At 55.3% G+C, this 27,409-nt stretch overlaps 8 protein-coding genes and 1 non-coding gene across 9 annotated transcripts; 3 read left to right on the top strand and 6 right to left on the bottom strand.

Annotated features, from left to right (window-relative positions):
* Window positions 1-1,856: 1,856 nt before the first annotated feature.
* B0T26DRAFT_608280 (uncharacterized protein) lies at window positions 1,857-2,354 on the top strand (the record flags this gene model as incomplete). Its single annotated transcript, XM_060435855.1, has 1 exon — window positions 1,857-2,354. A coding segment is annotated over one exon (498 nt), but the record flags the coding sequence as incomplete, so codon positions are not given.
* Window positions 2,355-2,503: 149 nt separating this feature from the next.
* Window positions 2,504-3,136, bottom strand: B0T26DRAFT_688368 (uncharacterized protein). The gene has a single exon (XM_060440983.1). It carries the CDS (start codon window positions 2,948-2,950, stop codon window positions 2,618-2,620), a length of 333 nt encoding a protein of 110 aa, XP_060303289.1. The 5' UTR covers window positions 2,951-3,136; the 3' UTR covers window positions 2,504-2,617.
* A 21-nt stretch (window positions 3,137-3,157) lies between these two features.
* On the bottom strand, window positions 3,158-3,907 carry B0T26DRAFT_844663 (uncharacterized protein; the record flags this gene model as incomplete). The annotated part of the gene is made up of 2 exons (XM_060447583.1): window positions 3,707-3,907; window positions 3,158-3,614 (listed from the first exon to the last, which is right to left on the bottom strand). Coding segments are annotated over exons 1-2 (642 nt in total), but the record flags the coding sequence as incomplete, so codon positions are not given.
* Window positions 3,908-4,690: 783 nt separating this feature from the next.
* B0T26DRAFT_t28 lies at window positions 4,691-4,763 on the top strand. The gene has a single exon. It is a non-coding gene; the product is annotated as a tRNA-Val (tRNA).
* Window positions 4,764-5,068: 305 nt separating this feature from the next.
* On the bottom strand, window positions 5,069-9,110 carry B0T26DRAFT_688364 (uncharacterized protein). The gene is made up of 2 exons (XM_060440982.1): window positions 8,946-9,110; window positions 5,069-8,779 (listed from the first exon to the last, which is right to left on the bottom strand). The coding sequence occupies exons 1-2, from the start codon at window positions 8,991-8,993 to the stop codon at window positions 5,132-5,134; spliced, it is 3,696 nt and encodes a 1,231-aa protein (XP_060303287.1). The 5' UTR covers window positions 8,994-9,110; the 3' UTR covers window positions 5,069-5,131.
* Window positions 9,111-9,748: 638 nt separating this feature from the next.
* Window positions 9,749-11,216, bottom strand: B0T26DRAFT_69058 (SUR7/PalI family-domain-containing protein). The gene has a single exon (XM_060441085.1). It carries the CDS (start codon window positions 11,042-11,044, stop codon window positions 10,037-10,039), a length of 1,008 nt encoding a protein of 335 aa, XP_060303286.1. The 5' UTR covers window positions 11,045-11,216; the 3' UTR covers window positions 9,749-10,036.
* A 3,490-nt stretch (window positions 11,217-14,706) lies between these two features.
* On the bottom strand, window positions 14,707-15,678 carry B0T26DRAFT_688358 (uncharacterized protein). Its single transcript, XM_060440981.1, has 2 exons — window positions 15,162-15,678; window positions 14,707-15,076 (listed from the first exon to the last, which is right to left on the bottom strand). The coding sequence occupies exons 1-2, from the start codon at window positions 15,334-15,336 to the stop codon at window positions 14,976-14,978; spliced, it is 276 nt and encodes a 91-aa protein (XP_060303285.1). The 5' UTR covers window positions 15,337-15,678; the 3' UTR covers window positions 14,707-14,975.
* Window positions 15,679-19,727: 4,049 nt separating this feature from the next.
* Window positions 19,728-21,459, top strand: B0T26DRAFT_631518 (Metallo-dependent phosphatase-like protein; the record flags this gene model as incomplete). Its single annotated transcript, XM_060436354.1, has 3 exons — window positions 19,728-21,149; window positions 21,205-21,357; window positions 21,430-21,459. The coding sequence occupies 3 exons, from the start codon at window positions 19,728-19,730 to the stop codon at window positions 21,457-21,459; spliced, it is 1,605 nt and encodes a 534-aa protein (XP_060303284.1).
* Window positions 21,460-23,272: 1,813 nt separating this feature from the next.
* Window positions 23,273-27,209, bottom strand: B0T26DRAFT_630959 (uncharacterized protein; the record flags this gene model as incomplete). Its single annotated transcript, XM_060436300.1, has 3 exons — window positions 23,273-23,564; window positions 23,625-26,404; window positions 26,496-27,209. The coding sequence occupies 3 exons, from the start codon at window positions 27,207-27,209 to the stop codon at window positions 23,273-23,275; spliced, it is 3,786 nt and encodes a 1,261-aa protein (XP_060303283.1).
* Window positions 27,210-27,409: the final 200 nt, after the last annotated feature.

The raw sequence follows: 27,409 nt of genomic DNA, 5'->3' as shown, positions 1-27,409 counted from the left end.
TCCTACTCGTCGTCACAAATAGGCTCCTGTAAATATGTACATACTCTATCTTCCCTGTTTGTGTTCTCTTCGGATCTTGTTGACAGAGGGCCGGTTGACGCACGACTTCAGTGATACTGCTACCTCTCACCGACCATCTAGGTAGTCCCGTACCCAGGAGCCAAACGTGTCGAAAGCCAATGGAACTAGAAATATCTCCGTAGTGTTTGAAGAGTCGGGGAGGTAGTTAGCGAGACGAAGAGAAGATCTAGCCCTGGAGACCCTGTGTCCGGTTTATTCGCTTGGACCCCAAAGACCGGGTGATAATTGCAGCAACTGTAACCTGGCCTGCTAGAGGCTGGGTGTGTTGACGCTGGAGGCCAACGCTGTTTTGTCTCCGTAACCCCAAAATATCTACGCAACACATTACTATATTGCTAGATTCCTTATGAATGGCCTGCACTTTGCTTCCCTGAGGCTCCTTTAGCGGAGCCCATGTAGTGTGTCGGTTTACAAGGAGCGGCCTTGGGTTAAAAAGCACATAGACAACCAGGCCAAATAAACCATCTAAGCTGCTTTCCTTTTTAGATAAAATTTGTCTTTTCTGGGTATCTAGGCGCAGGAGGGTTAAAGGAGATACAACAAAATGATTTGATAAGGCATTTATAAGCCAAATCTGTTCTAGCACGAGGCCCAGGCAAAGGACCGAGGTATTTATGGGGTAGTATGTCTGAAACAAAATAAATAAAAAAAAGTAAAGAAGAAGAAAAAGAGTGAACTTCTGGGAGCTAGTTTGACGTGATACTTGTCGTACTCCCTTCCACGACTTTTAGAAGGTGAATGGTAGGCCGTGAGGGAGGAGGTTGTTCAGAGGAAAGAGCAATTGCTGGGCAAGGGGAACTTCCATTGAAGTGTTACTAGTAGTGGTTCAGCGGGCCCCACTGTACTTCGCAACTGCTCGGCCCACCATCCAATCAAAACGCACGAACAAATTCACGCCAACCCTCAATCGCTCCCGCTCAGCAGCTCCCGAACAAATCTCGAAAATCCCGAGGGCCTTGTTAGACGACCTCCCAATTGAGGCCCGCAACCCCCCTCCAACTACAGCACAGCACCAGCACAGCGACACGCGAACGCGAGCGCGCATATAACCGGCGATGAACCGGCAAGTCGTCCACACTGCCCTCGGGCGTAGGCGGGCGCTCGACAGCTGCCGGGAAAACGCGGCGCAGTGTCTCCGCGCAGCGAGCAGCAGCAGCATCATTAGGGGCCAGCCCATCAGCTGGCAAACATACTCGTCCTTCTCTACGACCATGACACATAGCCTTGCGTCATCCGATAAAGCCCCCCCGACGGCCCGCGAGCGCTCGTCGGCCGCTGCGTCCAAGCTAGCCGAGCTCGGCGGCGGCGGCGGCGGCCAGTCGAGGCCCGCACCAGCAACATCACAGCCCTCGGCAGCAACCACACCGCCTCCCGGGCCCGTCGATGTCCGTACCATGGGTAGCTCCTTCGCTGCGTTTGGCCCCAAAGTCATCAATCTGCGCAGTCTCCGCGGTCGCCTGGGTGCCGCCGGCCCAGCTGCCAGAGCGGGACCACCGCGCTTCGCGGCCAGGCCGGCCAGCTTTGCGGGACCAGGAGTTACAGGAGGAGGCAGATTCACCCCGGGAGCGGCAGCACGAGGCGTGGGCAGATTCGCCCCGGGTGGGGCGGCACGAGGCGGAGGCAGATTTGGCCCGGGAGCGGGAGCACCAGGCGGAGACAGATTCGCCCCTCGAGCGCGAAGAGGCACCACGCGCGGCCGCGGCAGGGGGGGAGAGAAGCGCGGCAGCCGCGGCGGGAAGGGCGAAGACACGGAGCGGCTCAAGGCCAGGTGGACGCCCGAGGAGCAGGAGGTTATCAACCGGATGGAGCAGGGCGTGGTGACGGCGTACGTGCCGACGGTGACGGCCGAGTCGCTGGCGGGGTACGGGCCGGCGTTGGCGTCGGACGCGGCCGTGGCTAAGATGGAGTCGGCCATGCGCGCCATGCGCATCCTCGGCGGCGGGCGGCCCTTCGACCCCGTCACCACGGTCACGGGCGACATCCGCGAGGCCGTCAAGCGCTACTCGCACGAGAAGAAGCCGCTGTTCTTCAGCTCCAAGGAGGAGAAGGAGTGGCTCGAGAGCTGCCGCCCGGGTTTTCGGTTTAAGCCCGCCGAGGATGCCACCAAGCAGGCCGTCCTCGACGCCGCCGTCCTCGGCAAGTACGAGAAGCCCCAGTTCGTCGACGTCTCCAACGTCATGGGCACGCTCGCCAACTACCACAGCCGCGAGCCGACGTACCTGCCGTCCGACTCGCAGGCCTTCATGGCTAAGGTCCGCGAGCTGCTGCCGGCTGCTCGCAAGCCCCCCGGTGCTGCTCCAGTGAAGACGGTTGCTTGAGGGTTGCAGAGGAGAGGGGACGAGAGTAGACTGGGCCAGTGGCTTGACCCTCGCATATACTACATAGACCTGTAACAATATATACCACATTAGGCCGTCCAAATCCGTTATTGGTTTCTTTGGTTTTTATATGGACCTTGTCTCACTGGTACGACTTGTACTGTAGACAGGGAGGTAATTTATACATGACAACGGACACACAGAACTGCCTTTCACGCTCAGCCCGCCTTGTTGGCAATGAACTGCAGAATCTCCTTCTCCTTCTGGGCAATGACCTTCATGCGGTCGTCCTGCAGCTTCTGGACCTTCTCGCGCAGCTTGTGGTGGTCGTCGCTGAGGATCAGGCGGTCGGCGCGCCACTTCTTGTGCACGGCCTCGCGGCGGTGCGACTCGTCGCGCACCTGGTCGCGCCACGCCTGGCACGTCTCCTTGGCCCGCCGCACCAGCTCCTCGGCCCGCTCCGGCTCCACGGTGAGTGTCAGCTCCAGCGCATTGTCTTCGCTGCGTTGCGGCTGCTGGTTGAACGCCTCGCTGCGCTGCACCGCGCTCATGATGCCCCGCACAGAGCTCTCCTCGAACGCCAGGATGCTCCACCGCCGCCCCCCCAGGGGCGCCACCGTCGCCAGTTCCCGCAGTGGGAACGTTACTGTGGGCACGGCAGCGGCGGCGGCGGCAGCGGCGGCGGTCGGGGCTTTCTTGTTGGCTTTTCCTACCTTGGCTGCGGGCTCTGTTTTGACTGGGACCGCCGTCGCGGGCACCTGCACTGGCAGCGCGCCAATCACCTCGGCGTTGAACTTGCCGCCGCCCGTGCGCATGCGCTTCAGCTCCTCGCCGTGGTGCCGCTCGGCCTTGTCGAACGCGTACGTCACGTCGGCGAGGTTGAACGGGTCCTCGCCGTTGGGCAACGGCCGGTCGGCGTCCCCGGCTGTGTCGCTACCGCTGCTGCTGCTCTTCTTGTCTTTTTTCCCTTTCCCACCACCACCCGCTGCTACTGCTGCTAGTTCGGCGTCGTCGCCGCCTCTCCCTCCACGCTTCGACCCCTTCTTAGCGTGCGCGCGCGCCGTGTGCGAAAAGGGTCGTCGAGCTGCGAAGGCGGCGGGTTTGTTGGTGCTACTGTAGCTGCTGTATGCGGACGCAGAGGTGGAGGAGGATAGCGCCCGGCACGCGGAGATGATGGCCAGCGTCGCGGCGGCTGATGATGACGGCGGCGAGGAGCTTTTGCTTGGCAAAGACGGTGATATGCTTAGCTTCTCATCTGGAACCTAATAGCTGGCCGGGTGGCCGACCGGCAGCGGAAGCTAACAAACCGTGAGAGGAGCGCGCTGCTCGGGCTGCGCAGCAGCAGCGCATTGGTGGCGTGGAGGTACTTCATGGCGGCTTTCTCTTTCGATCGCCTGTTGTTGTGTGCTTGTATGTTGGTATTCCGTACCTGCGCAGGGAGACGCTGAAGCTGTGGGGGGAAGCTGTCGTGGAGCAGAGGAGGTTGTGGCATTGGCCAATCATGAACGGAGCACTGTGCAAGTGTGGGGCAGAGACTACCTGGTGATGGGGATCTTGAACCGCCCCCCCTTTCGCCCATTTGTTTACTTATTAAAACTGACCGGAATAAAGGAGGTAAATATTTTTGGAATGTGCGTGCAATTGCTCATTCTGAGAGGTCATCAGAAGAACAGGGAAATCAAAAGTCAACATCTTAATTTTCTGCGTAGTATATGTCGGGCTGGCATTCCTCGCCCTCGCAGACTCGATGGAGGCCCATGCCAGATCCCAGTACAGTTCCTCACAATTTATTAATTTTTTTGGCGGGTTTTCGTCAGAAAGACCATTATACTTTTGCAGTTGTCTGGATAAGATGTGAAATTTATGTTTGATGTAAGGAAGCTGAGCTTGTACTTCATCATGGTTTCTCGTATTTCTATTCTGTAGCGATGATGCTTTGTGATGAGAAAAAAGGTTCGGAAACAAAAGTCTCGATTTGATCTCGGCCAAGAAATACATACAAAAAGAGACAAACCATCAACTACCTTAGGCCTAACGACGTAGACTCAGAGACATAAAACCTGGTACCAAAGCAAAGTGTCATAACCACCATAGCTTATTCTCAGGTATACACAAGCCAATGGAACTTTCTGAGAAGAGAATCTCACAGATGGAGTCGATCACTTCTCTCTGCTAAACAAACAACCAGACAACCAGACAACCAGACAACCAAACAAAACAAACAACGAACCAACTCCATATTCAGCCCGAGTTTCCACTCCCAATCTACGAATCAAGAACAACGCCTAGTAGGCTGCGTGGCCTAGTGGTTAAGGCATCTGCTTTACACGCAGAGGATCGCAGGTTCGAGCCCTGCCGCGGTCATTCTTCTCGGTTTCATGTGTGTGTATTTGTATTCTCTATCTCTTAGTGAGTAGTACTCATTCATTCGCTCTCTTTTTGGTGCTTTTTGTTTTTGAATGGCTTTTTATCGGGGTATGATGCATACCCATTATCATCCCATGCAGACGAGCCAATGATGATTAATTGAGCATGCGTGAATTAAAGTGATCGGATGGAGATGGCTATCATCAAAGATATCAGATTATTCCCGATCTACACGTCACACTCGTTAGCCACCTTTAATGTTAAAATGTTTTTTTTTCTTTTTTATTACATATCTATTTTTTGCACATGTCATTTTGTTTACTTGCACCAATCTACACTCCAGACCGTAGAGCTCCCTGTCACCGCTAGACACCGACCGGCGCCAGCGCCTGAAACAAATCCCACACCTCCATGCCCACACCAGCAACCATCAACCTGCCCGGGGCGATGACCTCGAAATCTCCCGGGTCCGCGACGGAGCTGTACTGGTCATCGAGCAGCGCCACGGCGAAGCCGCAGCCCCCCGCCAGATCCGTCCGCTCTGCCCTCCAGAGCTTGACGCGCTGGTCGTTGCTGGCCGTCGCCACCTCGACATAGCCCGCGCCGTCGCGGCTGACGGCGCACAGCCCCGTGATGGCTGCCGCGTGGGCGTCCCTGACCCGCGCCCGGGTGCGGACGGCGAACTCGCTGGCGTCGGGCGACCAGGCGAGGTCGAGGACGCCGAGGGCGTTGTCGTCGCCACCGGTGACCACGAGCCGCTGGCCCCGGCCGTCTGGGGCGTCTTCTCGCGCCATGTCGAGGCTCTTGATGGTGCTCTGGTGGAGTTTGGACACTGAGGCGAGCGCGAACTCTGCGGGCCCACCGTCCTCACCCTTGTTGCTAGTGGTAGTGCGGACGCCGCTGGCGGCCCAGAGGGCGACGTGTCCGTCGGTAGACGCCGTAAGTATGTGAATGGCCGCCCCCTCCCCGTCGGCCGGCGTCCGCAGGTGGCGGATCTGCGTCAAGCAGGCGCCCGTGTAGTGGCCCTGGGCGAGAAGCTGGAAGCCGTGCTCTGTGGAGTACAGGTAGGACTTCAGCGTCGAGTTCGAAAGGACGAGCGAGATGAGCATGGCGCCGTTGCCGTCGCCCCCAACAATATCTCGTCCCGCTGCCTCCCACGGCTGCACGTCCAGGTCGATGATGCGCAGGTCTCCGTCGGGGGTGCGGTCGGGGTAGGCGGCCTCGCACACGACAGCGAGCGCCTCGTAGCTGGAATCGAGGCGAGTGATGCGCCATACAAACAACTCCTCGCTGCCGGCACTGCTGACGAGGCAGCCGGGGCCGACCCACTTGAGGCACTGGATGCCGGCTGAGTGTTTCTCCAGCACGGCGAGACACCTGAAGCCGCGCCGCGTGTCCGACGAGTCGCTGCTGTCCCGGTACTGCCAGATACGGATAGTGGTGTCCTCGGCAGCCGTGGCCACGTACGGGCCGCACGCGGCGGCGGCGCGCATCTCGCGGCCGTGACCACCCTCGCGCAGCGCCCGCAGCGCCGGCCGACGTTGCGAGTACAGCCGCATGTGCGCCGCCTTGGTGAACACGAAGCGCAGCTGCCCCGCGTCGGCGGCGGGCGACACGCAGTCAAAGGGCCGGTGGCCACCACCGCACTCGACCGTGGCGAGTTCGTGCCGCGACGTCTCGTTCCACACGACAAACTGCTTGCCGCGGAACCCGTGCAGTATCAGCTCTGCATCGCCCTGGCTGGGCGGTGCGGTAAACCAGGCACCCTCGATCATGCCCATGGGCGGCGATATCTCGTGCTGCAGGTGGAGTGTGGTGTTCCCGGCTCCTGAGCCGTCGGCGTTGTTGCTATTGCCAATGCTGTAGATGCGGTACCTGCCGTCCCTGCACCCCGTGAGGAAAGAGGTCTGGCTCCCAGGCAGCGGCACAATGCAGGTGACGGCGTCCTTGGTCTTGCAATCCCGCCGAGAAACGTCGGGCGTGAAACAGTTGGCGTCGGTCTTGTAAATAGTCACGGCTCCGACTCTAGACCCCAAGACGAGCTTCCCGCCACAGAAACTCGCGGCGGTCACAATGTAGTGCTCCCTGAGCGTGATCTGCCTAGAGTCTACCAGCGAATCGCCAGCCGAAGCATTAAACGTCAACATTGTGGCATGGTCCACGCCGAGGACAGTGACAACAACAGCCCATGTCTTGGCCTGTCGGTCACTTGCAGAATCCGAGAACTGCACACAAACCATGTCTGAGATCTTGCCCGGGAGCTTGGCCAGTTCCTTGATCTCGTGAAGTGGCTGAAGCAGGTAGACGCTCCCGCTTGCACTGCCAATGACGGCAATGTCCAGGGCAGGACTTTTTACAAGACTAAAGGAGTTGAGATCGCTGCGGATAGCCGGCGGGAGAGTGACCTCTTCCCATGCCAGAGTCTCGCCCACAGTGCCAAGCAAGAGTCTCCCGGCCGTTGTAGTCGCGAGCACAGTGTTGTCCGATATGAAGGCATATCTTTGGAACCCATCTTTGCTGCTCCTGTTCGGCATAGCCGCAGGCAAATCGACCGGGAGGGTCTCCTCAGGTCTGTGGAGCTTTTCTATTATTTCGTGGAAGGATTGATCGATGTCAAGGACGCCATAGCTTGGCCTCGAGTCAACATCCGGTCCATCAGTCCCGCTCCGGTCACCGGATATAGCAATCTTGCCATCCGCGCCGCCTGTTGCTATTACTGGGACTCCGTCCGCGCCGGAAGAGACGACGGCAGACCATATGTTCTTGCCGATGTGAGCAGAGCATGCGCTACGGAGTCGGAGAGTGCCCAGTGGCTTGTCCTCGGGCTTTGCAGCTGCTCCTACATCTGACAGCCCTCGACTAGGCGCGGCGTGCAACCGTGCCAGGTCAATCGTGAGCTCCCATTTCTGCCGCGAGCAGTCTTCGCCAAAGGAATGCACCTCGATGGGGCTGGCCTGCGGCGAGTGGTGGTTGGTGCGACCTGTGAACCGGACGTGCCATATCCTGGAGGCATGGCCCATGGCAACGGCTAAGCACCTGGCCGAGTCATGCTTGTTTTCCGACTTGACCTCGGAGTTACTCCCGCCGAAGCCAGTTTCCCGGGCTTCGGCCAATGCGCTCGTGTGCTGGGTCTCCCCGTTGGCTGCTCCTGTGACAGCCCCTGCGACGGCCAGGGGGCGGTCCGTAATATCCCATATCCGTATCGTCCGGTCGTCGCTGCAACTTGCGAGCAACCTCACGCTAGTGCCGTCAGGGGCGAGCTCAATCTCTGGGGAGATGGAGACGCCGAATATTGAACCCTCGTGGCCGGTGAAGACGTAGAGCAGCTCCCACTGGGGAGAAGAATGGGCGGGGGCGTCTAGGTGGTACTTCCAGACGATAATTTCGCCAAAGACGGTGCCGCCTGCGACGAGGATAGAGGTGGGTGACAGCAGGCAGAGGTTCGCCGAGTAGAGAATGGGCCGCGAGGGCGACGTCAGGGGCCCAAAGACGAGGGCGTGCGCCGGCCCCCTGCCACTTACCGAAAGGGGGACGATTTCGTTGTGGGCCGTTACGAGGGCTCCGTTTGTGGCCGTGTCGGAGGGGAACAGGATGCCATCGTAGATCCAGTCTGCGGCTCTGAGCTCGTGCGGCTGCTGCACGGGGGCACAGCCGTCGACGAGAGCCTGCAGAGACTCTTGGGGCAGGACTGTGACCGAGTGGCCGCCCCAGACGAGGACACGGCCATCGCCGGTCCGCTCGCCGGTCCGCTCAGGTGCGTCTGCTTCTGCGACTGCGTCTGCGCCTGGGCGCGAGACGTAAATGCCGTGGATGGGCTCCGAGTAGAAGATCTTGAGCTGGCCGAGCAGACGCGAGCTGGCGACGTCGTAGACCTTGAGCCAGGTGTCCTCGCCGGCAAGCACGAGCACGCGGCCTGGTTGGTGAGGGGGGCAGTAGAACTCGAGGGCCGTTACTGGGTTCGACAGGTAGCTGTGCCGCAGTTTTGTCTTTGTCACAGACTTGCTGCTGCTTCTCTAAGGGGCGGCGAAGGAACAGCCCCGGGGGGTGGTGGTGCGTGTCAGCGGGCGAGTCACTATCGATGTCACGCACGGTGGCGACGACAATCCGAGTGAATGAATGGGTGATTCAAAAACAAAGTAAAGTAAAATTGACTTTAGCACAAACTAGGAAACTGCGCACCTTTTCCGCCGCCATTATGCTGCTGCTGGGAAAATGAAAATCGGGCATCGCACCTAGCAAAGCTTGCGTCTATTTACTGACATGAAATAGCTGCCGTTATGCCCAGATTGTGTGTTCTAAAAAGACCATGTCGTTTGTTGTTGGTTGCATGTGTTGCGTTGCTCAGGACCGTCCGTCAATGAGAGGTTAGCCACATTCCATTTTCGCTTTCTGGGTTAGTGATTTGTTGCGCTTCAACCCTAACCCTACTCTACAAATATCTCTTTCAATGTGCTACCTGAAGTGATTGTTGCATATCGTCAGGGGCAGCCACGAACACAAAAACATCACTTAGCCCTTTAAGGCCTTTTAGCTTCATGCGAACCGTTCTTGAAATTGCAGGCGCCTAGTTGCATTAACAGATCTGCCTTTTGAGGGTGGCAAAATAACTCCTTCCTGTCCTTTCATCAGCCTCATATTCAGTACTTTCAGTACTTTCACCCTTACCTTACTAGTCATCACCGTATTGTCGCCCATGTTCACGACAACAGGCCTCTCTAACAAGTTAAATCAATAGACCAAGACAGCAAGTTCAAATCTAGCTCACAAAGACCTTCCACGCATTAAATAAAAGTAGACTACAACTTAGTTACAATAAGTATATTTACTGCCCATCACCAACAACCTCAGGAGGTAAGGTAGTTACGAGGTCTGTTGGTTTGGGCGTATGTATGTGTCATAATTTATCATTTCCTCCAACCCCCCTCGAGCTCGGGGTATCAATCATCCTAAATAGGTAATAACCGTATCTATCGAGGCAAAAGTGTTTTTGCCCCTGCCCTTGTTTGCGGTCGTATCAAATCCCCCCGAAACCGTTCTTAAGCCGGTTACCAGGCCTCCGCCCTCCCCTCATTCCCATCGAAAAAAAGAACGCCGGTTGAATGCAGTGCGACAAGAAATAAACAAACTCGGAATCGATAGAGCTATGAAACACCCCATCGCAGAGGAAGAAAAAAGTCATTCGCAAGAAACCTCAACACCACGCCTATTGGTAGAAGCTCCATCGTAACAAGATACACGCCTTGCTGTCCATGACATGATTCTAATTGCCTCTAGGCACGAGCGTGCGAGTAAGGCTCGTACGCGAGGTCGCGCTGCGGAGCACCGTAGCTTTGGGGATATTGCTGCGGGTACTGCTGGGGATAGCCACCGTGCTGCACTTCGAGGGGCTGGTACGGGCCTGACATGAGCTTCTCGGCCGAAGGTCCACGCTCGCGGTTCTTGCGCGTGTGGTCGGGCTTGCAGCAGCAGATTGTGAAGAGCCAGAAGAAGCCAGAGGCAATGGCGAAGGCGGCGCCGATCCAAACGGCAGCCAGGAACCTCGTGTTGAAGCTCGCCTTGACGCCGTAGAACTTGGCCGTACCTTCGACGGCACCAACCACAATGACCGATGTGGCAGTGGCGAGTGCCGCCGCAGCGCACACGGCAACCATGGCGACAAGGGCGACGAGGAACGTGACGCACGAAAAGGCGCGGCTGCAGTTGGCAAACGCGCCAAAGAAGAGCTCCACGCCCAGCGCCACGTATGCGATGATGAAGACGACCTGGGTCCACTTCGAGACGGTGCCGAAAGCCTGCACGGCGTTCATGATGCCATCCGGCAGCGTGACGTTCAGGCCCGTCGACGTGATGAGGCTGTTGACTCCCGAAGTTGTCGTGTTCAGCGCGCCCGTGGCCCAGTTGAACTGAGGCTTGGTGCACTCGCGCGACCCATTCTGGGGGGTGTAGCAGTAGCCCCAGATGCCGACGTCGTAGAGGTTGAAGAGGCCGAGGTCAGCGGCGGTGATGTTGGTCGACTTGGATGACGTATCGTCCGCCTCCTTGTTGATAAGCGACGGCACGTCGTGGAACAGGCCAAAGCCTTGCGGTTCCGGGCTCCGCACGTTGAGAATCTTCCTGACCGAGAGCGGCGAGATGGAGAGGTCCGTCGTGTTTACTTGGAACATGTAGAGCGACTTGTCGGCGACTCCAGCCAGACCAGCTACCAGCATTGCAATAATAGCGCCGATGGTGAGAAGGAACGGCAGTGCCACGCAGGCAATGCGCCCGATGTTGCCCATCTTGCTGTTTGTTGCTTGGGCTGATGTCCAGCTAACCTTTCGAGATCAAGCTGCGACTTAAGGGGATGAGAGTTTCAGCAACGGGCGGAAGGTAGAGTGGGCTTGCTTGTCGAGTCGGGCAGCTGTCAGGTAAGATACTCTGTAATGTTGCGCGATAAGACACAGTAGATAGATGGCCTCCAACGAGCGAGTGAATGCCTTCTACCACAGGATAGACAAGGCAAAAACGAAAGATGACGAAATCCAAACGAAGGTTCGCTCGAAAATCAATTGCTTGTCGATGGTGACGGGAATGCAGAAGCGGGAGAAATGCAGAGGAGGACGAGGGCGACAGATAAATAAGGTATGGGTGGTGTCCCACTCTTCAAACACTGTGCCCCAAGCCCAGGTGCTAGTGCAGATGTGCGTGCATCTAAGGTGCTTGCCCGCTTGGTTGATGCACCCGAATGCAGGGATTTCAGCTGCCCATCAGGCTGGCTGTGTGCTGTTCGGGCAAAGTGGCGCAGTCGTATCCGCCTTTCGTGTGGACGGAGCGACAGGAGACGTAATCCCCCCATCAACGAGGCCCGACCAGCCCACAACTCAGCCCCCCGCCTTAATACACGGGTGGTAATTGCAGGTCGAGAGCAGCACTGCAAGTCCGATAAGCCCCTGCCTCGGGGCGGTAATGGAACGGATCAGCACGCAAGCCAGGTCTCGCCCCGCTGTCTGTCCTCCATTGCAGGCCTCCGAAAAAAAATCCCATCTCACTTCGGAACCGAGCTGTTTGACTAGACTTTGAGGCGTTGAGCGACGCGCGGAACGAAAACGGCCTCTCACCTGTCGTCGCGAAAACTTCCATCTCAATTGCATGTGCACTAGGAACAGGTTCCAGAGGCGATATTGGCTCAGCTGAGCCCCCAGGTGCCAGACTAACGAACGTTAGTGAGTTATCCACGGATAGAAACCCTTCCAGGTGGCGGGGAAAAGGGTTTGGCCGCCATGGCAGGTCGCAGGGTCCGCAGGGTCGTCAGCGCGGCCGCTTCCAGTGTTGGTTGCGCAAGGCTGCCCTACCTGGCCAACCTCCACTTCCTTCCAGCGACTTGGGGTATGGATATCCCCAGGAAATAATCTACCAGGTGTTTGGGCAGAAGCCGGATGTAGTAACCTAGACGAAACATGCCATGGAACCGCGACAGATTCGCGCAGCACCACACACGCGCAGCTACCGTGTTTTGATCCGTGGCCGCTCGTCGCGAATTTCGACCTCAACTTCGACCCCGGAAAGAAAAATCATCCATGATCAACAGGGGGGGTTCCGTCCAAGATACAGAGCAACATGCATGATGCGGCATGGACCAAGATACCTGCTCAAAAAAATACAAAGGTGGAAAAATCCCTTGTTGGCCGCCGATCTTGGGCTGTTTCAACGGAGCCGGTCCGCTCGTTCAATTTTAGCGGTCGGGCTGGATGGGTCCCGGTTCCCACTTCTGGTCCCCTGTTCACGGGGGGCCACATCCCACGGATTGAAGTCACAGCCAAGCTTTACAGACACCGTTGCAGAGTGAAGGGCCATGTTTGTGCCTCACTACTTGGCTTCACATGTCGAACATTATGTTCCTTTCCAAGACAGTAGACACTGCATGGAAAATGCGACCGCTTGATAGTACAGCTAACTTGCCTGGCACGGGAACTGCACGACAATGCCAGCCTGGTTTCGGAAGCTCTTCCCCATCACCAACTGCATTTCGAACCGACGACGCGACGACTGCAGCATACCTGCAGGAGCTTGCTGTTCGAGGATTGGCCCTTTGCTTTCCCCAACCTCACGATACACTGCAGTTGAGAGCAAACCGCGCCGTTGAGTTGTTCTTCTTGCATGAAGCGGGGGAGAGGGACAGGCAACAGTTAAACAGTGACACCCTTGCCTTCTACTAAGCTGCTCCTTCATCATCGCAATCCGCGTATTATTCTCACTCGGTTATAACAGTTATACTGAGTAACGGAGATGGAAGGCCGAACGGAGCACTTAATGGGAGAGAAGAGACAAGAATGCGGTCAAACTATCCATGGCTCCGCTCGATATCGTGTGCACTCCCACGAGGCTTGGATGAGAGACTTCGAGCTAACTCGAAACTATCGCATACTAGGCCCATGGCTTGCGAGGCCCATGAGGCTTTTTTCGTCACTGGGCCTTGGAGGTAGTGGGCTTGGAGTCTGGACAGCCTGGCCTGGCCACTGGATGAGCCCCCGTCTAAATTTAGCTGACTTCACGGGCTAACTAGTCACGGTTAGTCTCGATTTCAAGCTCAGACCATTTATGTGGGGCTTCGTTGAGTCTAGCCAATCACATGGCATACGACATCTTTTTTTTCTTCCTCTACCATTTGGTCGCCACCACTCGTCATCTGGTATCTGAGTGAGCGAGACCAGATTTTCAGCGGGAATAAGACCGAGGAAATGGAGGACAGGTTTAAGGAATTCTCAATGGAATAGACAGTATATAACGCAGCGCTAGTGCGACAGATTGAATATTCTCTCAGCAGTCCACAGCCCTGTGGGAGCTCCATTGAATGTCAGTGACGGGCCTCTGCTCACAGATTCACTTATTCGTCAGAGCTCTCTCTCTCAGACTATTTTTGGTTGTGATCGAATATCAAACTCCGCTAGTCAATTCACAGTTGACGATCTATCTGCTCGAGTAGATTCATAGGCAGGTACCTGATTGCCTAGCTAAATATTGTAAGGAAAGAACCCCCAACCCACACACACGGCCAACTCACACGCGTACCGAGCGGGCCAAGACCTCACTCCTTTGTTAATGGCCCGCCCTGTACTCTGTCATGTATATAAGCAGTGGCCCTCGCCCCTTCCTTTGCGAGGGCCAGGTTGAAGTCTCTTACCAATACTAGTCATTGCTCGCTCTCTTCAGCACTTTCATTGTGACCACCTTGGTCAGGCGTACCTGCCTTCACTTACAAATATGCAGAACGTAATCGACCTAATTGATTTCCAAGTCCCAGCCCTGTTCGCGGCCCTTATTAGATACTTAGATAGTAATTAACGACGATACAACGAGCTAGGGTCAGACAATCTGACAAACATAATCATCTCGTTGGATGACGCTGTGTCGATTGAGAAGAGAGCCAGTTACAGTAGCTAAGGCAACCAAATAGGACTGTGGTTTAGTAACTAAGCAAACTCGACAGTTTGGGTTAGCAGCTTTTCCTATCCCCCCGTCTCATGACATCCTCTGTTTTCTACTCCGCGGTTGGTAAAGGTCATCCTTCACACCTTCTACGACATGTCGAGCTGCCCACCCAATACCTAATGTCTGCCAAGTAGATTCGGTCCCAGCAGCTGCCCCCTCGCGGGAAACACCCCTAGCATACAGGCCTCTTCGCGCACCTAACCCGTTGCTTGCCCCTTGCCTCTAAGTATGCATGGCTACTGTGTAGCAGTGCCATCTTAGAGTGCGAGCCTCTTGGCCAAGAGACAGCAGCATGCAAGGGCAGGAGTTGGTAGGGTCGGGTAACGACTTTGGTGTCAATGAATGCTGCTGCGGCACTAACCTGTGGCCCGTTACGAAGTCTTGGCGAGCCACTCACCACCTGCCTACTCCCCCCCTTTTATGTGCGAGCCACAGCCCCCCTAGGCTTCTAGCCCTCATTGGGCCGCGTAATCCAGCACGTGGGCATGGCCCGTCTTGACACGATCAGACGCGCGTTCTTTTTTTCTGCGTTGGCTTCTATCAATGGGCTAGGCATTCGTTGTCTTGGAATCCTCTATCCTGACCGTGCCTTTTTTGTGTGGTTCTCCTGACGGAAGCGGCAGCATTCGTTACCTGCAAGGCAGACTCGAAGAGTACTGGTGCCAGATTCGTCGTCACTCTTCATTTGGATAGACTTGCCGGCCGCAGATTCATGGTGGCTGGCCTGTTGGGGCACCGCCTTCAAAACTTTTGGACTCGGCATGTCGTAGGATGCCCCCCAACCCGCACCACTGCTGCTCCGTGCTTCGCCAAATCTCGTGGTTTTGTTTTTTTGCAAAAGCGTAGGTGCTCGCCCTTCTGAGCAGGCCTCAGCTTCGTTACATTTGGAAGTTTTGCTGACTCGTTACGAGCTTTAAATCCTCGAAGTCTCTTCAACCTCCGGTCTAGCATCAGGACGGTTGTAGGAATACTCTCCAAGGTGGGAGGCACTAGGAAGGAGTTGTCCAAGGAGAGCCCAGATCCCGATGATACTCTTCAGACGCTGGGTGTTCCATGCAGAGCTGTGACAGGGTATGAGGAGGGCGGAAGCGAAACTAGACATTGCGGCGGACTCGGTAGCTAAGAAGAGGTTAATTAACGCGTTGGGCAGAGAACGGCGATACTTAGTCTATTGGGATTCTGGTTGACTGGGGAATTGATAGAGCAAGACGAATTTTGGGCTGGGAAGAAGGGCTTTGAAACTGGGGTTAACATGTTTCTGTCTACTGTTAGCCAAGCTCCCTTAGGGTTCACGGTTTTCTATATCCCGTCACCGCCGCCCAGCAACAGGCCAGATTTCAAGGACCTCGTAATTATACCCGGAATTGTGAATCTAGTTAAGTCTAGAATCTAAGCTGAATATCAGCATGGCAAACCGCCTGTTCCTGTGATAAGTGATTTCAGGCTATGGCTCTGTGTCGTCTGGAATTGACCCACTTTTCATGGAATTGGACAGGCCCTGGTTGACATGCCTCTGAGCTTCCTTCATTCTTTGTTATTTCCTTCATTCTTGACTCGGAATGTCCTCATTTCATTCGGAATGCCCTCTTTCGGGCTGATTACAACGCCTCCCTTGCCCTCTCTCCATGAGTATAAGGAAGCGTTTATTTCTGTACTTTTAAACCTATTGAGCAGACAATTCAATGCGCTGCCAACTTCGATCGCGTGCAACACTCTGTTACCATGTGTCTTGCGACCCTCGTGGTTCCGAAGCCGGGTTGCTAATCACTTAAATTCAGGCTTGGGCACCGACAAGAAGGGAGGCTTCAAAGGCCTAGTAAAGTAGAAGCAGCAAAGTAGAGCATCAACTCCTCGGACTTCATTGTGTCTAGTAAAGGCCATGCTGGCCATTTCTGTTCAAGGATTGAATTTTTGAATTTTGCCTTTTTGGGGGGAGAGCGAGAGTCTGAGTGTTCCTTGATATATGTCGCCTGGAATTGACCTACTTTTCAAGGAATTGAACCACATTTTTCAGGCCCTGGTTAGCATGCCTCTGTGCTTCCTTCATTCTGTATTTTTCCTTCATTCTTAGCCTCGGAATGCCCTCATTTCGAGCTGATTACAACACTCCCCTTGCCCTCTCTCAACGAGTACAAGGAAGCGTTATTTTCTGCACTTTTAGACCTATTTGGCCAGACAATTCAATGCGATGTCAACTAAGATCACGTGCAACAATTTATCATCATTCACAGCCGAACAGAAACGATAGTGATATTCCGTTCAAAGAGTTAGCAAGAGGCTAATCAACGTTATAATGCACCTTCTTCAACTCCACCCAGTAAAAAGGTGATTGGTAATGATCGACGTCGAAAATAGTCGAATATAGTAGCTGTCACGTGTTAAGATGCATATATAATGGTTTGTCTCGGGCCCATTGCGGAGGAGGAATAAGCATGCCACGCAGTCATGCTTGGTTCGTAATCAACCTGGAAGTAAACAACCAGACAGGCCCACCACTCCTGGGTATTGGTAGGAATGCAGTTTTAGATTTTAGTATACCACCTCGGCCCCGTGTTTTACTGTCACTGCCGCCGGGTTGACTGCGGAATCCCGGCCATGTTCGCCTCCGGGCTCGGTCAAGCCTGGCCGTGCTCTCGGGAGATGGTGGGATAGACCTACAGAATCTCGAAATCTGCATATTATTTTTAGTTATCTATCCTCATCCTGATCCTAAGCTATAGGCCGGGCTCTTGGGCTGCATGCTAATACTTGCCTAATTAATTGTAGGTTGTTTCTTGCAAAATGTTTGGCTTTTATGCAGCCGCTATTTCCTCTTCATAAATACTTTGGTGACTAATGCAAGATTGCGCAGCAAAGCCATGACTTTGTGCCTTCTTCCACTTTGCGGTGAATAAGCCGCTGGGTGGGGTTGGTACACCTTAATTCCAAGGTTCTTCACCCCACATAACGTTGCCCCCCCATATCCTCGCTGCACAGTGAGCAAGCCGCGGTGGACTTGTGCGAATCGGGGACCGAGCGCCTCGTTCGGCAGGCAGCTTACCGAATCAACGGTCTGGACGAGAAAGGTCTACTTGTCGAGTGACCTCTCACGGTGCGTTTTCACCGCATGTGGGAGGTCATGGGGGAGGTCATGTGGCCGTCTCGGGCAAGGAGGAGTGTCCCTTCTCCATGCGGCCTCCTTGCTCTGGCCAGACTGGGAGATGCGCAATTACCTAAACATGCCGACGTTTTATGTCGGAAAGTCGCATCGCATGGCATCAAAGGTACATACAGCAACGCTAACTGCTCCGGACGACGTCCGGCGACCAGCGGGAGAATTGCCCCCCTCCGCACCATCCGTCCTCCCACCCTCTTCCCGGCTTGGTGTTAGGCTTCCCGCGGCTGCCATTTTCGAAGATCGACGGACATAATTGCATCAGGACTCACCCGTCCCCCCCCCTTTCACCCCCATCCCCCCACGCAGACATCCCGACGACAAGGAGCTGGAAAATGGACGATTCTCGGAAGCCCAGCACCCCCGCAGGTTTCACGCAGCAATACCTACCCGGGTCCGTTGATTGGGTAGATTGGGCAGAGGGCGGGCTGCCGCAAGTTCGCAACACCCAGAGCCCGCCAACCCGTAGTCGGATGTCTCATACCCACCATGTCACTTCATTCCAATAGCCTCGTATGCCAAGTTGCTAAGCAGCTTATATTTGGAAGATGAAACCAAAGAAGCAAAGGCTACTCCGTAATGCCAATGAAATGGGAATGGAAAGAGAAAGCGGGACGGGAAAGGGGGACGAAGCGAGACCACGACACTGTAATATCGACTATCTTGGACTAGTGAAAACTTGTCCCATACCTTGGGCACGGAGGACAAGGCAGTTCTCGGAGCTCAAGTGTAAATAATAAACCATAGGCAATAGCCAATGCAGCTGGGCAACCTGAGGTAGAGAGACGTCGGCGCGCGGCCGATGGGGGGCGGCGCCGGCGTCGTGGTCGTGAACGGGTTGTTATGGATGCATGAGTGGTAGCTAAGGTCCGAAGCACTAAATACTTGTGTAGGAGTAGCTTGACGCCTGCTTCGGGAAGTTATGGCGACTGCCCCACCTAACAAGGGGAGGCACGTGCCGTTCGTTCTGGGGGACCCAACATGCACTTGAACATTATTTGGAAGAGTCTTGCCTGCCCTAGACGTCCATCGACATGAATGTTTGCAAAAGTAATCCACCTAACTTAAACTTACTTACCTTATTCAAGAGGCCGGCGAGTCGAAGCGATTGTCTTTTGTGTGTTCAGCTGCTGTCTGCTGTATCCTTGGTTCCTGTCTGTGTTGTTGCACGGCAGTGTGTTGTTGCCCAATTGAGCTTGCCCAGTGCCTGTCGAAAGTGCAGTCTACAAAGCCCCATCCGTCATCCCCCCCCAGGTCCTTCCCACGCCTTCGGATGCAGCGATCACCAATCAGCCTCGTCCACTACCACCACCTGCGAAAAACTCTAATTTGCGTCGACTAAGCATCTCAAGGCCCCTCTTCTTGTCTCTGGCTCCTTTAATCATTACTTTCAGGCGCGCACAGGCTGCCCACTGCGCTAGGTTTCCTTCGCTGCCAACTCGCCGCTTGCGCAGCCTCGGGCCTCGATCTCGTCCTCGACCTCTTTTCGGCGCAATTGCACTGGTGGCGATTCTCGGCTCCCGACACATGCAAGCAAGCACCCACAGCATCAGCGGCCCACCCCAAGTCACGAAGCAAACTCTACGTTTACGTTGCCTCATCAGATCAAACATATCTGCATCTCGCCGGCATTCAACACTCGACGCGGCAGCAATAAACAGCTCGCTCACGGTCGAAAATATCCTCACTTCTCAGACTCCAGTCTTGGCACGTTAGACTGACAGTTTCGCCCTCCTCCCACTCTTCGTACGTTTTCTCCCCCCAACACAGCTCTAGATGTCTATCGCCCCCTCTCTTCCATCCCAAACCTACCCGCTCACTTGACATACTATACATGAACTTGACTCAGAGGAACATTCAAGGCTGACATCATCGACTCTCGCACCGAAGTCGCAGTGTTCATCCTTAACGGTATCAGCAACCCGCTTTGCCAACTGCATCCCAGCTCCGGTCCATCCTAAAGCCGACGTCCCACGCCCCGTCGCCTCTTCAACCAAAGGCAAGCGCATCGTCACGATATACGCCGCCGCCATTCCCCGCCAAGAACCCACCATCCATCCTTTATCTTGTTCTTTTTAGTCTTCAATCACGGAGAGATTATCGAGACGCCGATCCACCACCGCCATCCGCCTGCTTTTTTGCCTCGATCGTCTCTACCACCCTCCCTAGCACGTTGGGGCACGCCGGAGTTAGTATACACGTCTAGACGGGTGCAGTGGTAGGCTGTGTGGGAATTCAAAGGCGATTCTGCCGGAACCACAAACCTCACACGCGCACGCCGTCCAGCCCCGCACCTTCTCTGTCCAGAGTTGTCAAGGCGCTCTGACTTTTGAGAAATCATGGGCAACCAAACATCTAAGGACGCTGGCGCCGGACCTTCCAAGTCAACTGGCAACGGAGACCGTAGCGGCCCCGAGGGCTTGCAGTCGTACCCGTCCTTCAGCAGGTCCGACACCAAGGATTCGTCCCGGTCGTTCCGGTCCCTCCGGTCCAAGATACCAGGGTCGGGAAAGACGGATAGCCCCAGGAGCTCCACCATACTTTCGAGCGGGGACGGGACCGAAAAGTCGGATGCGGCCTCGGTAAGATCTGGGAAAAGCGGAAAGGCAGCCTCGACCCGAGCTGCCCGCGCCGATTCTGTTCCAACCCCAGGCTCGCCTTCGTCGGTCGACACTGCCACATCTCCCATGGCTGATGACCAACCGCCCCCGTCGCCGATTCAGTCGGCTTCCATACGGACAGGGATTCATGATGTCTCCGCTGCCCAGGCAAGCGGGGAAGTTGACCAAGTCTCGGACCAACCGCCGTCAGGAGGTGGGAACCCTGGCGTGTCAACCCAGCAACCCGGGCAGTCGATTCTCGTAAAACGCGAGAACACCATCAACCCCGTCTCGGATATGGCTTCACAAGACTCTGGCAAGGAAGATGGAGTTGCCGGGGTTGCAATGGGCGATATCAACGATATCGACCTCGATGATTTTATCAAGCGCCTTTTGGATGCCGCGTATGCTGGTAAGGTTACGAAGAGTGTCTGCCTCAAGAACGCTGAGATAGTGGCCATCTGCACGCGAGCAAGGGAGTGCTTTTTGTCACAGCCGGCTCTCCTTGAGCTTGACGCTCCTGTCAAGATTGTGGGAGATGTCCATGGCCAATACACCGACCTGATCCGAATGTTTGAGATGTGCGGGTTTCCACCGAGCGCCAACTTCTTGTTCCTTGGCGATTACGTCGATCGTGGAAAGCAGTCGCTTGAAACCATACTGCTCTTGCTCTGCTACAAGCTCAAGTACCCGGAGAACTTTTTCCTGCTCCGTGGAAACCACGAGTGCGCCAACGTTACGCGCGTCTACGGCTTCTACGATGAATGCAAGCGGAGGTGCAATGTCAAGATCTGGAAGACGTTCATCGACACATTCAACACACTTCCAATTGCCTCCATCGTCGCCGGGAAGATCTTCTGCGTCCACGGCGGCCTCTCGCCCGCTCTTGGCCATATGGACGATATTCGGAACATCGCCCGTCCCACCGATGTCCCCGATTATGGCTTGCTCAATGACCTTCTTTGGTCTGATCCTGCCGACATGGAGCAGGACTGGGAGGCGAATGAACGGGGCGTTAGTTATTGTTTTGGCAAAAAGGTCATCACGGATTTCCTTGCCACGCACGACTTTGATCTCGTTTGCCGAGCCCATATGGTGGTGGAGGATGGCTACGAGTTCTTCAATGACCGAGTCCTGGTCACCGTGTTTAGTGCGCCTAATGTGAGTATACTATGCCCCGTGGTATCTTCGTGCCTGTTATTAACGTGTTGTCAAGTACTGCGGAGAGTTTGACAATTGGGGAGCCGTCATGTCGGTATCTTCCGAGCTCTTGTGCAGTTTCGAGTTGCTCAAGCCGCTTGATTCGAACGCTCTCAAGAGTCACATCAAGAAGGGGAGGAATAAGAGGAACCATATGCTCAACAGTCCGGTATGTCCCGTATCTCCGTTTTTATATTCCTCTCTTGTTTGTCGTTACATGTTCGCTAATAATTGCCAACAGCCTGCGAGTGTTTATCCACAAAGCGTCTGATATTATAGCATGAGGCCGGCAACGGTACGAGACGGAGTGCGCGACTATCCGAAGATCGGCAGGAATGAGCTCTACTGCGAGTGGAGAGAACGACAAGCTTGGTACCTCACAATAATGCCCATGGCCGATCCGCGGCTTCTGGTAGGGGGCGAGTGCAGTGAATTTGACGTGCAGCTGGAAGAAGACGAGCAAGCAATTCGCACCACGGTCAAGGAATAAACGAAGCGGGTTCTCTTGTTGGCGCAGTGTTTGGTAACATTCGCGGCGGTCAATAAAGTGAGACGGCAGGGGGAGAAAGAAGTGTAGGTGGCCCGGCCTCGGTATCTGAAAGGACATAGAGAGCAGCAGTCGACTCCCTCGATTTTAATAACTGGGTAACCGGGCGGCGAGCCGGTCAGTCAGTGACAGAATCATGCATTCCCTTAGTCACGCCGACGAAACCTTTTCAGAGCACCTTCCCTCTTTCTCCTTTCTCATATGGCGGCATTTTTTGCATTTGCCTCTCTACTACTACTACGACTGGCCATCATGCCGGCTGAAATGAGCCATGAGCACTTGATGATGCAGGCGATTCCCCCCTTCACCTGGCGTGGTGGGGATGTCGCTCTGCCGAGACGGCTCGTTCCCAGACACTCTGGCCGTCTTGCATGGAGACATGGCTCGGGCAGGCAGACAAGCCGAGGGGTTACCGGCCGCGGCAGAGATGGAGTTGGGCACGCAAAAGGGGCTGGTTGCCTTGTGCACATGTCTGTCTGGCTTTGCTGGTTTGCTGGTTGGCTGTCTCTCTGGCCTGTTTCTATATCTTTGTGTTTCTCTCTGTTGTGTAAATGTGTGCGCGTATGTACAGCTGAGGTAGCTGTGCGTTTCGGGATGAGATAATGCTAGGGTTAATTCTTACAACTTTTTTGGGACTTCTCTTGCTTAATCGTTTCTTATTTCTCCCCGAGTATTTTTCTTGACAGTATAATAGTTACTATCCAGTGTTGAAGAATTGGTCTCTTCATACCTCCATCGAAAAATCCAACGTTTTGAACGTGAAGATATCGAAAGTAAGTAATCCTAGGTTGTTACCTCCTATTCTCGGGAAACCCCAGTTCGTTTATCAGGCGTCGTCCTACGCCATACTAATCTGTTCAACCTCGTTGGATCCCGTGTTATAGCTCTTAGAGTAATTAGGTATCTTCCTGTGTACTGTGAAAGATCGGCTTGTTGACCAAGGTTGAATGAAGGTAGGCAGCTGACGAGCTTAATCCAACCCCTTTTAGCAAGTACGTGTCGTTCTGGACCTTGCACTAGGGAGGGTGATCCCTCCGTTTGATCTCCGTTTTTCTTGAGCCCTCGTATATAATATGTACTCCGTACACTCCGGCCAGACTACTGGTTTGGGAAGTGATCATATTCACCAATATCGAACAAAAGTACATTGTATATTAGGCAACCGTCGGTTTGGAACCATCAATAAAACATCTAGCATTTCCCCTCGTCTTTTCTTGAAGAAACCCCTCTCCTACCCCGAATCTAGAGGTTCGGTTGGGGATGGGAGTAGAAAAGAAAACTAGAAAACCCCCCCCTAGCAGTTGTCCACTACCTCGCCTCAAACCCCAACAACAAAATAGAAGAAACTTGGTATGATAGTTCCCTTCTCTCCCCCTTTACTCGCCAAGCACGATAGAAACGGCAGCTTCCGTCCAAGTTATTACTGTCGATATGGAGCGAGCTAGATTATGGGTTATTGTTTGTCACGCTCTAAAAGAAATTCAATATTGTATCCGCATCGACGACCCCCTTCCTCAGCTGCGCAGATATCAGGGAACTATGGCTGCTCGTCAACTCTGTAGCGGAGAGGCTTCTGCCTCTTCCTAGCCGACCGATCAGCTAGCGATAAACCGTCGTCGTCGTCGTCGTCGCCGCCAACACTGCTGCCAGGAAAGTCGTCAATGAGCTGGAAGTGGTATTCGCGGTATGGGCCGCCGCCGCCCAGCGGAGAGGCGCCGCCAGTCGAGAGTGGGACGGCCATTGCCTCTTCATTTTCTGGACTGAGCTCGAGATCATCTGCTTTCCTCTTTCGTCCGGCCCCGTTAACGCTGTTCGTGCTTGAGTTCACGCTCATGAATGCACTGCCATTGCCGCCGCGGAGCGTCGAGCTTGAACCACCTTGGCCAGACAGGCGGTCAAAACCGCCTTCACTGCTGACTCGGTCTCGCACCGTCTCCACAAGCGGTGCATCGTCCGAATCTTCGGGGCCATTGGCAGCACTCTTAGTGGCCGCAATGTTGTTATTGGCTGTGCTCGTGCTGGTCGGAGTGTCCGGTTTGGTGATGATAGGGGGACGCGGGTGTTTGGGCTTGCGGCCAGCACCGGGGCGGGCGCCGCCTCTTTTGGAGGCCTTTTTCACTGGCTGCTGCCCCGGCTGTGGCTGTTTGGCGGCTGTTTTTGGCACATTGGCCTTAACACCAATCTCAGACTCGGAGGGGTGTGTGAACACACGCGCCAAGAGGCGGCGGCGTGTGGGCGTGTCGTCGCCACCAGCTGTCTTACCGTTGGGGGTGTCTCCGGCTTGACTATCGCTGATCTCGCGGGAGCGGTCAATGTCCATGACATCCGCATTCGGATTAGGAACCGGCTGCTTCTTCTTTCGCCCGGCGCCCGGACGCCTGCCACCGCGCTTCTTCCGTCGTCGGGGTGTATTCTCACCCCAGTCGTCAGCCATCTCGTCGTCCTCATCATGTGGGATGTTTGCCCATTCAGGCATCTCATCCTCGGCTGAGCTTGCGCCCGGATCTGGTGCTGTCTTTCGCGCTCTTCCGCGCGCGGCCTTAGACAGTTCTGCTTCGTTCACCTTGGCCGTGGACTTGCGCGCCGCGACACCCCGCTGGCTGTTCTTGCGCTTCTGTGCCGCCGCCGCCCCGCTATTTCCGTTGTCGTTTGGCTTGTCCTCGTCTTGTTCAAGCAGTTTCTTGGTCAAGTTGGGAAAGTTATCTCCATAGTTGAAGAACAGTTCCTCCCCAGCCTTGATGTCACGAAGGGTCGTGAACTTGATGCGATACTCGCCATTGACATATAGAATCTTGGGCGTAATATTGCAGGCCTTTCTGTCGTACTCTGAAGCGTGATTGATGTAGCGGCTTAGGTTACCGTAGATAGCCGCGTCGACCCAGATTCCTTCGTGCTCCAAGAGTGTGAAGAGGTACGAGCTGTTTGACTCCTCGTTGAACACGTCACCACGGCGGGCTTCGCGGCGGACGCCTTCGTCGTGTGTGATTAGTTCGCCCGTATACTCTATCACGAACCCGTCTTGTAGGATGTCCTCGGCAGTGAAGAGTCCGTAGCCACAGCCTTCAAGCTGGGACTTGCCGAGCATGACAACGCGAGATGCGCCGCGCTGGAGGGCGACATTTTGGCATCCGGTCGAGTGAAGCTGCTCGTCGTAGCAATTCTCAGGGTCAGCTCTGTCACGTGCCCCGCACCCCTTACAGAGAACTGGGTCACACTCCCGGTTTAGCTGCACACAGATGCATGGCTTTCCTTCCTTTTGGCGCTGTAGACATGTCTTCCCAGTCGAATGGCAAGCGCACCCCGTGAACTTGAGGGCGCATGTATCCGCGGTACAATGGCAGAAACGCTCGCAGAGAACGGGGTGCGGATAGGCCATTTGGCAAGGGCATTTATTCGCCGCATTACACGGCCCTTCGTGGTGGCAGGGTTCAGAGAGCTCTCTCGAGGCATGCTCATGGGAGGTTGTGCAATCCTGCCAGTCTCCCAGCAGCTGCTTCTTTTTGCGGTCGTACCAGGAAACCGGCTTGACCTTGAAGTTTTCGGTGGGCGGCTCAACGGGAGGGAGGACCAGATCTAACTCCTTGAATTTGCGGTACACGTCCCAGCACCGGCGATCAAGCACGGCAGCAACGAAGCAGTGAGGTTCTAGTGTCGCGCTGTAGCCAAGAGTGGCAAATACCCGCTCAAGAACTTGGATCTCGTTCTCGGCCCACGGCTCTAAAGGTTGGGCAACAACTCCAATATCGTGAGTACGGTAGCACTGGTTGTTACACGGCGGGTGAGCTCGCTTGCTGGCGCTTCCGTTTTGTTGAGAGGTTTTGCGGGCTCCAAGTTGGGACGCCCATTTCTCCTTCAGGGCCCGGGCAATACCTCCTGTCCCCTCGATCGAGAAGGTTCCCCTCTGATTTTCCGCATCAAACTCGCCGTGCTCACAGTCGTGGCTAAAACAGATCAAGCATCCGAGAATCGAATAGCTAGCAAGGGCCGACTCGATCCTCGGCATCAAATCCTGGTCGCGCTGCTTCTGCGAGCTCGGCGTCTCCTTGGCCCGCTTGTTATCGACGATGGTTTCAACTGACTTGTCGAGGAGCAGGATATCGCGGAGGTTGGCGCGGCATATCTTTTTGGAGTCATCGAAAACGCGATTGAATGCCTCGGTGAACATCTTCGCTCCCCGGATGGCTTGCGGGGAATCCATATCCTCACTGTAGCTGTCAAGAAGGCTCGACTTCTGCTGAGGTGTGATGGCATCATCCTTCTCGGTCTGACTTGCCATGTAGCGGATGAGGCTCGACTTTGTGCAGCCCTCGATGGCCAGCTTTCGAAGCCAGGGCTCCAAGTACATGGAAAGCGTGGCCGCGTACTCGTCCCGCACCCTCTTCAAGTGTTTCAGACCACGGTCTTGGGTCTTGAAGCCAGACTGGCTATCGAGCTTCTCCAGCTCGCCGAGCCAGTTGCTGTACTTCATCTCCTCGGCGGAGTTCGGATCGACGTCTCGGAGGTGAGGAACAAAGTTGAGCATGGTGTTGGGGGTGAGAATGTTCTTGCGGATTTCCACGTGATGGAATCTGTATCGAGGGACAGCCGCTTTATCGGTCTTGATGCAGACGATGGGGAATGTGGATCGCCTGCCACCGCCTTTGCCTTTCCCATGGTCTCCGTTGTGTTGCTACACAGGTATTAGACGGCACGTCAAGAGGATGACTCGAGGGGCCACCCAGGGACGAGGTGGCATTGTGAGCGGGCAAAGGGCACCTTACTTTGAACTTGATGACCATTGTCCGCACTTCAGGGGCTAGGGCGCTGTTGTCGTTATTGTCGACTGCAATTGACCTCATATCCGCAAAGGCGTCCGTGTCGCTCAAATGTCTCGGCTGAGGGGCCTTCTTCTCGGCCTCTTCAAGCATGAACTGGACAAGGCGGGAATGGCCCTTGCCCACGGCCTCGGAATAAGTGCCTAGAGCATTGACAAGCCTATCAACTGTCCAGTCTTTCTTTTTTGGTGTCTGATTCCTGGGCGTCAGCTGTCCTGCCGACTGCGGGGTGGGGTGCTGTGGAATGCCTCTGCTGCTCGATGGCCGAGACCGTGGGGCTCTAGAGTCGCCGAACCGCGCCGTCTTTGAAGGAGTTCCATCGTTGCGAAGAGGCAGCTTGCTTGCGGGGGAGGCAATTGGGACACGCTTGACGGAAGAAGAGGTGTCTAGGGTGGGCGCCTTTACAGGCGGCGGGGGCTGGTTCCGGGTCTGGAACAGGTGCTTCCACGGCGAGGTATCCCTATTCCTACCCGAGTCGGCAGACCTGTAATGAACCGTGTCGCGGGGCTCGGGGGGTTCGCGTGGCTGGTGGGTATCACGGGTGTTGCGGGTGTCGCGGGCGACGACCTGCACCGAACTCACGATAACTTCGTCACCGGCAACACTGCTCTCGGACGTGTCGCCGGTAAGGTCGACGAGATCGAAATTGGAAGGAGTCATAGCTGATTCCCCTAGGCTCTACAGCCCGACGGGCGACGCATCAATAGGGGCCCAGGCTCCCACAAGGGGTCTGTCGCGGGGGCACCTGAACGGAGACGGCGAGGGAAGGCCCGGAGGGCGATGTCGTCGAGGAGCGAAAAACCAGGCCCGCAACTGCTCAATTGGCAGTGCTCATGCCGCAGCACTAGGGTATGAAAGCT

This window comes from Lasiosphaeria miniovina (assembly GCF_030549165.1).
Source record: "Lasiosphaeria miniovina strain SMH2392-1A chromosome Unknown B0T26scaffold_1, whole genome shotgun sequence".
NCBI classification, from domain to species: Eukaryota; Fungi; Ascomycota; class Sordariomycetes; order Sordariales; family Lasiosphaeriaceae; genus Lasiosphaeria; species Lasiosphaeria miniovina.
The sequence above is the reverse complement of the archived record's forward strand: the minus strand, read 5'-3'. Positions and strand labels throughout refer to the sequence as shown.

Bases quoted from the DNA above. Each gene is read 5' to 3' on its own strand.
- B0T26DRAFT_688368 (XM_060440983.1), bottom strand. From the start codon at position 2,950: ATGAGCGCGGTGCAGCGCAGCGAGGCGTTCAACCAGCAGCCGCAACGC.
- B0T26DRAFT_688364 (XM_060440982.1), bottom strand. From the start codon at position 8,993: ATGCCCGATTTTCATTTTCCCAGCAGCAGCATAATGGCGGCGGAAAAG. The intron at 8,780-8,945 runs GTGCGCAGTTTC...GCCGCCCCTTAG, and splicing joins GCATAATGGCGGCGGAAAAG to AGAAGCAGCAGCAAGTCTGT.
- B0T26DRAFT_69058 (XM_060441085.1), bottom strand. From the start codon at position 11,044: ATGGGCAACATCGGGCGCATTGCCTGCGTGGCACTGCCGTTCCTTCTC.
- B0T26DRAFT_688358 (XM_060440981.1), bottom strand. From the start codon at position 15,336: ATGTCTAGTTTCGCTTCCGCCCTCCTCATACCCTGTCACAGCTCTGCA. The intron at 15,077-15,161 runs CTTCGAGGATTT...GCGAGCACCTAC, and splicing joins TAGACCGGAGGTTGAAGAGA to GCTTTTGCAAAAAAACAAAA.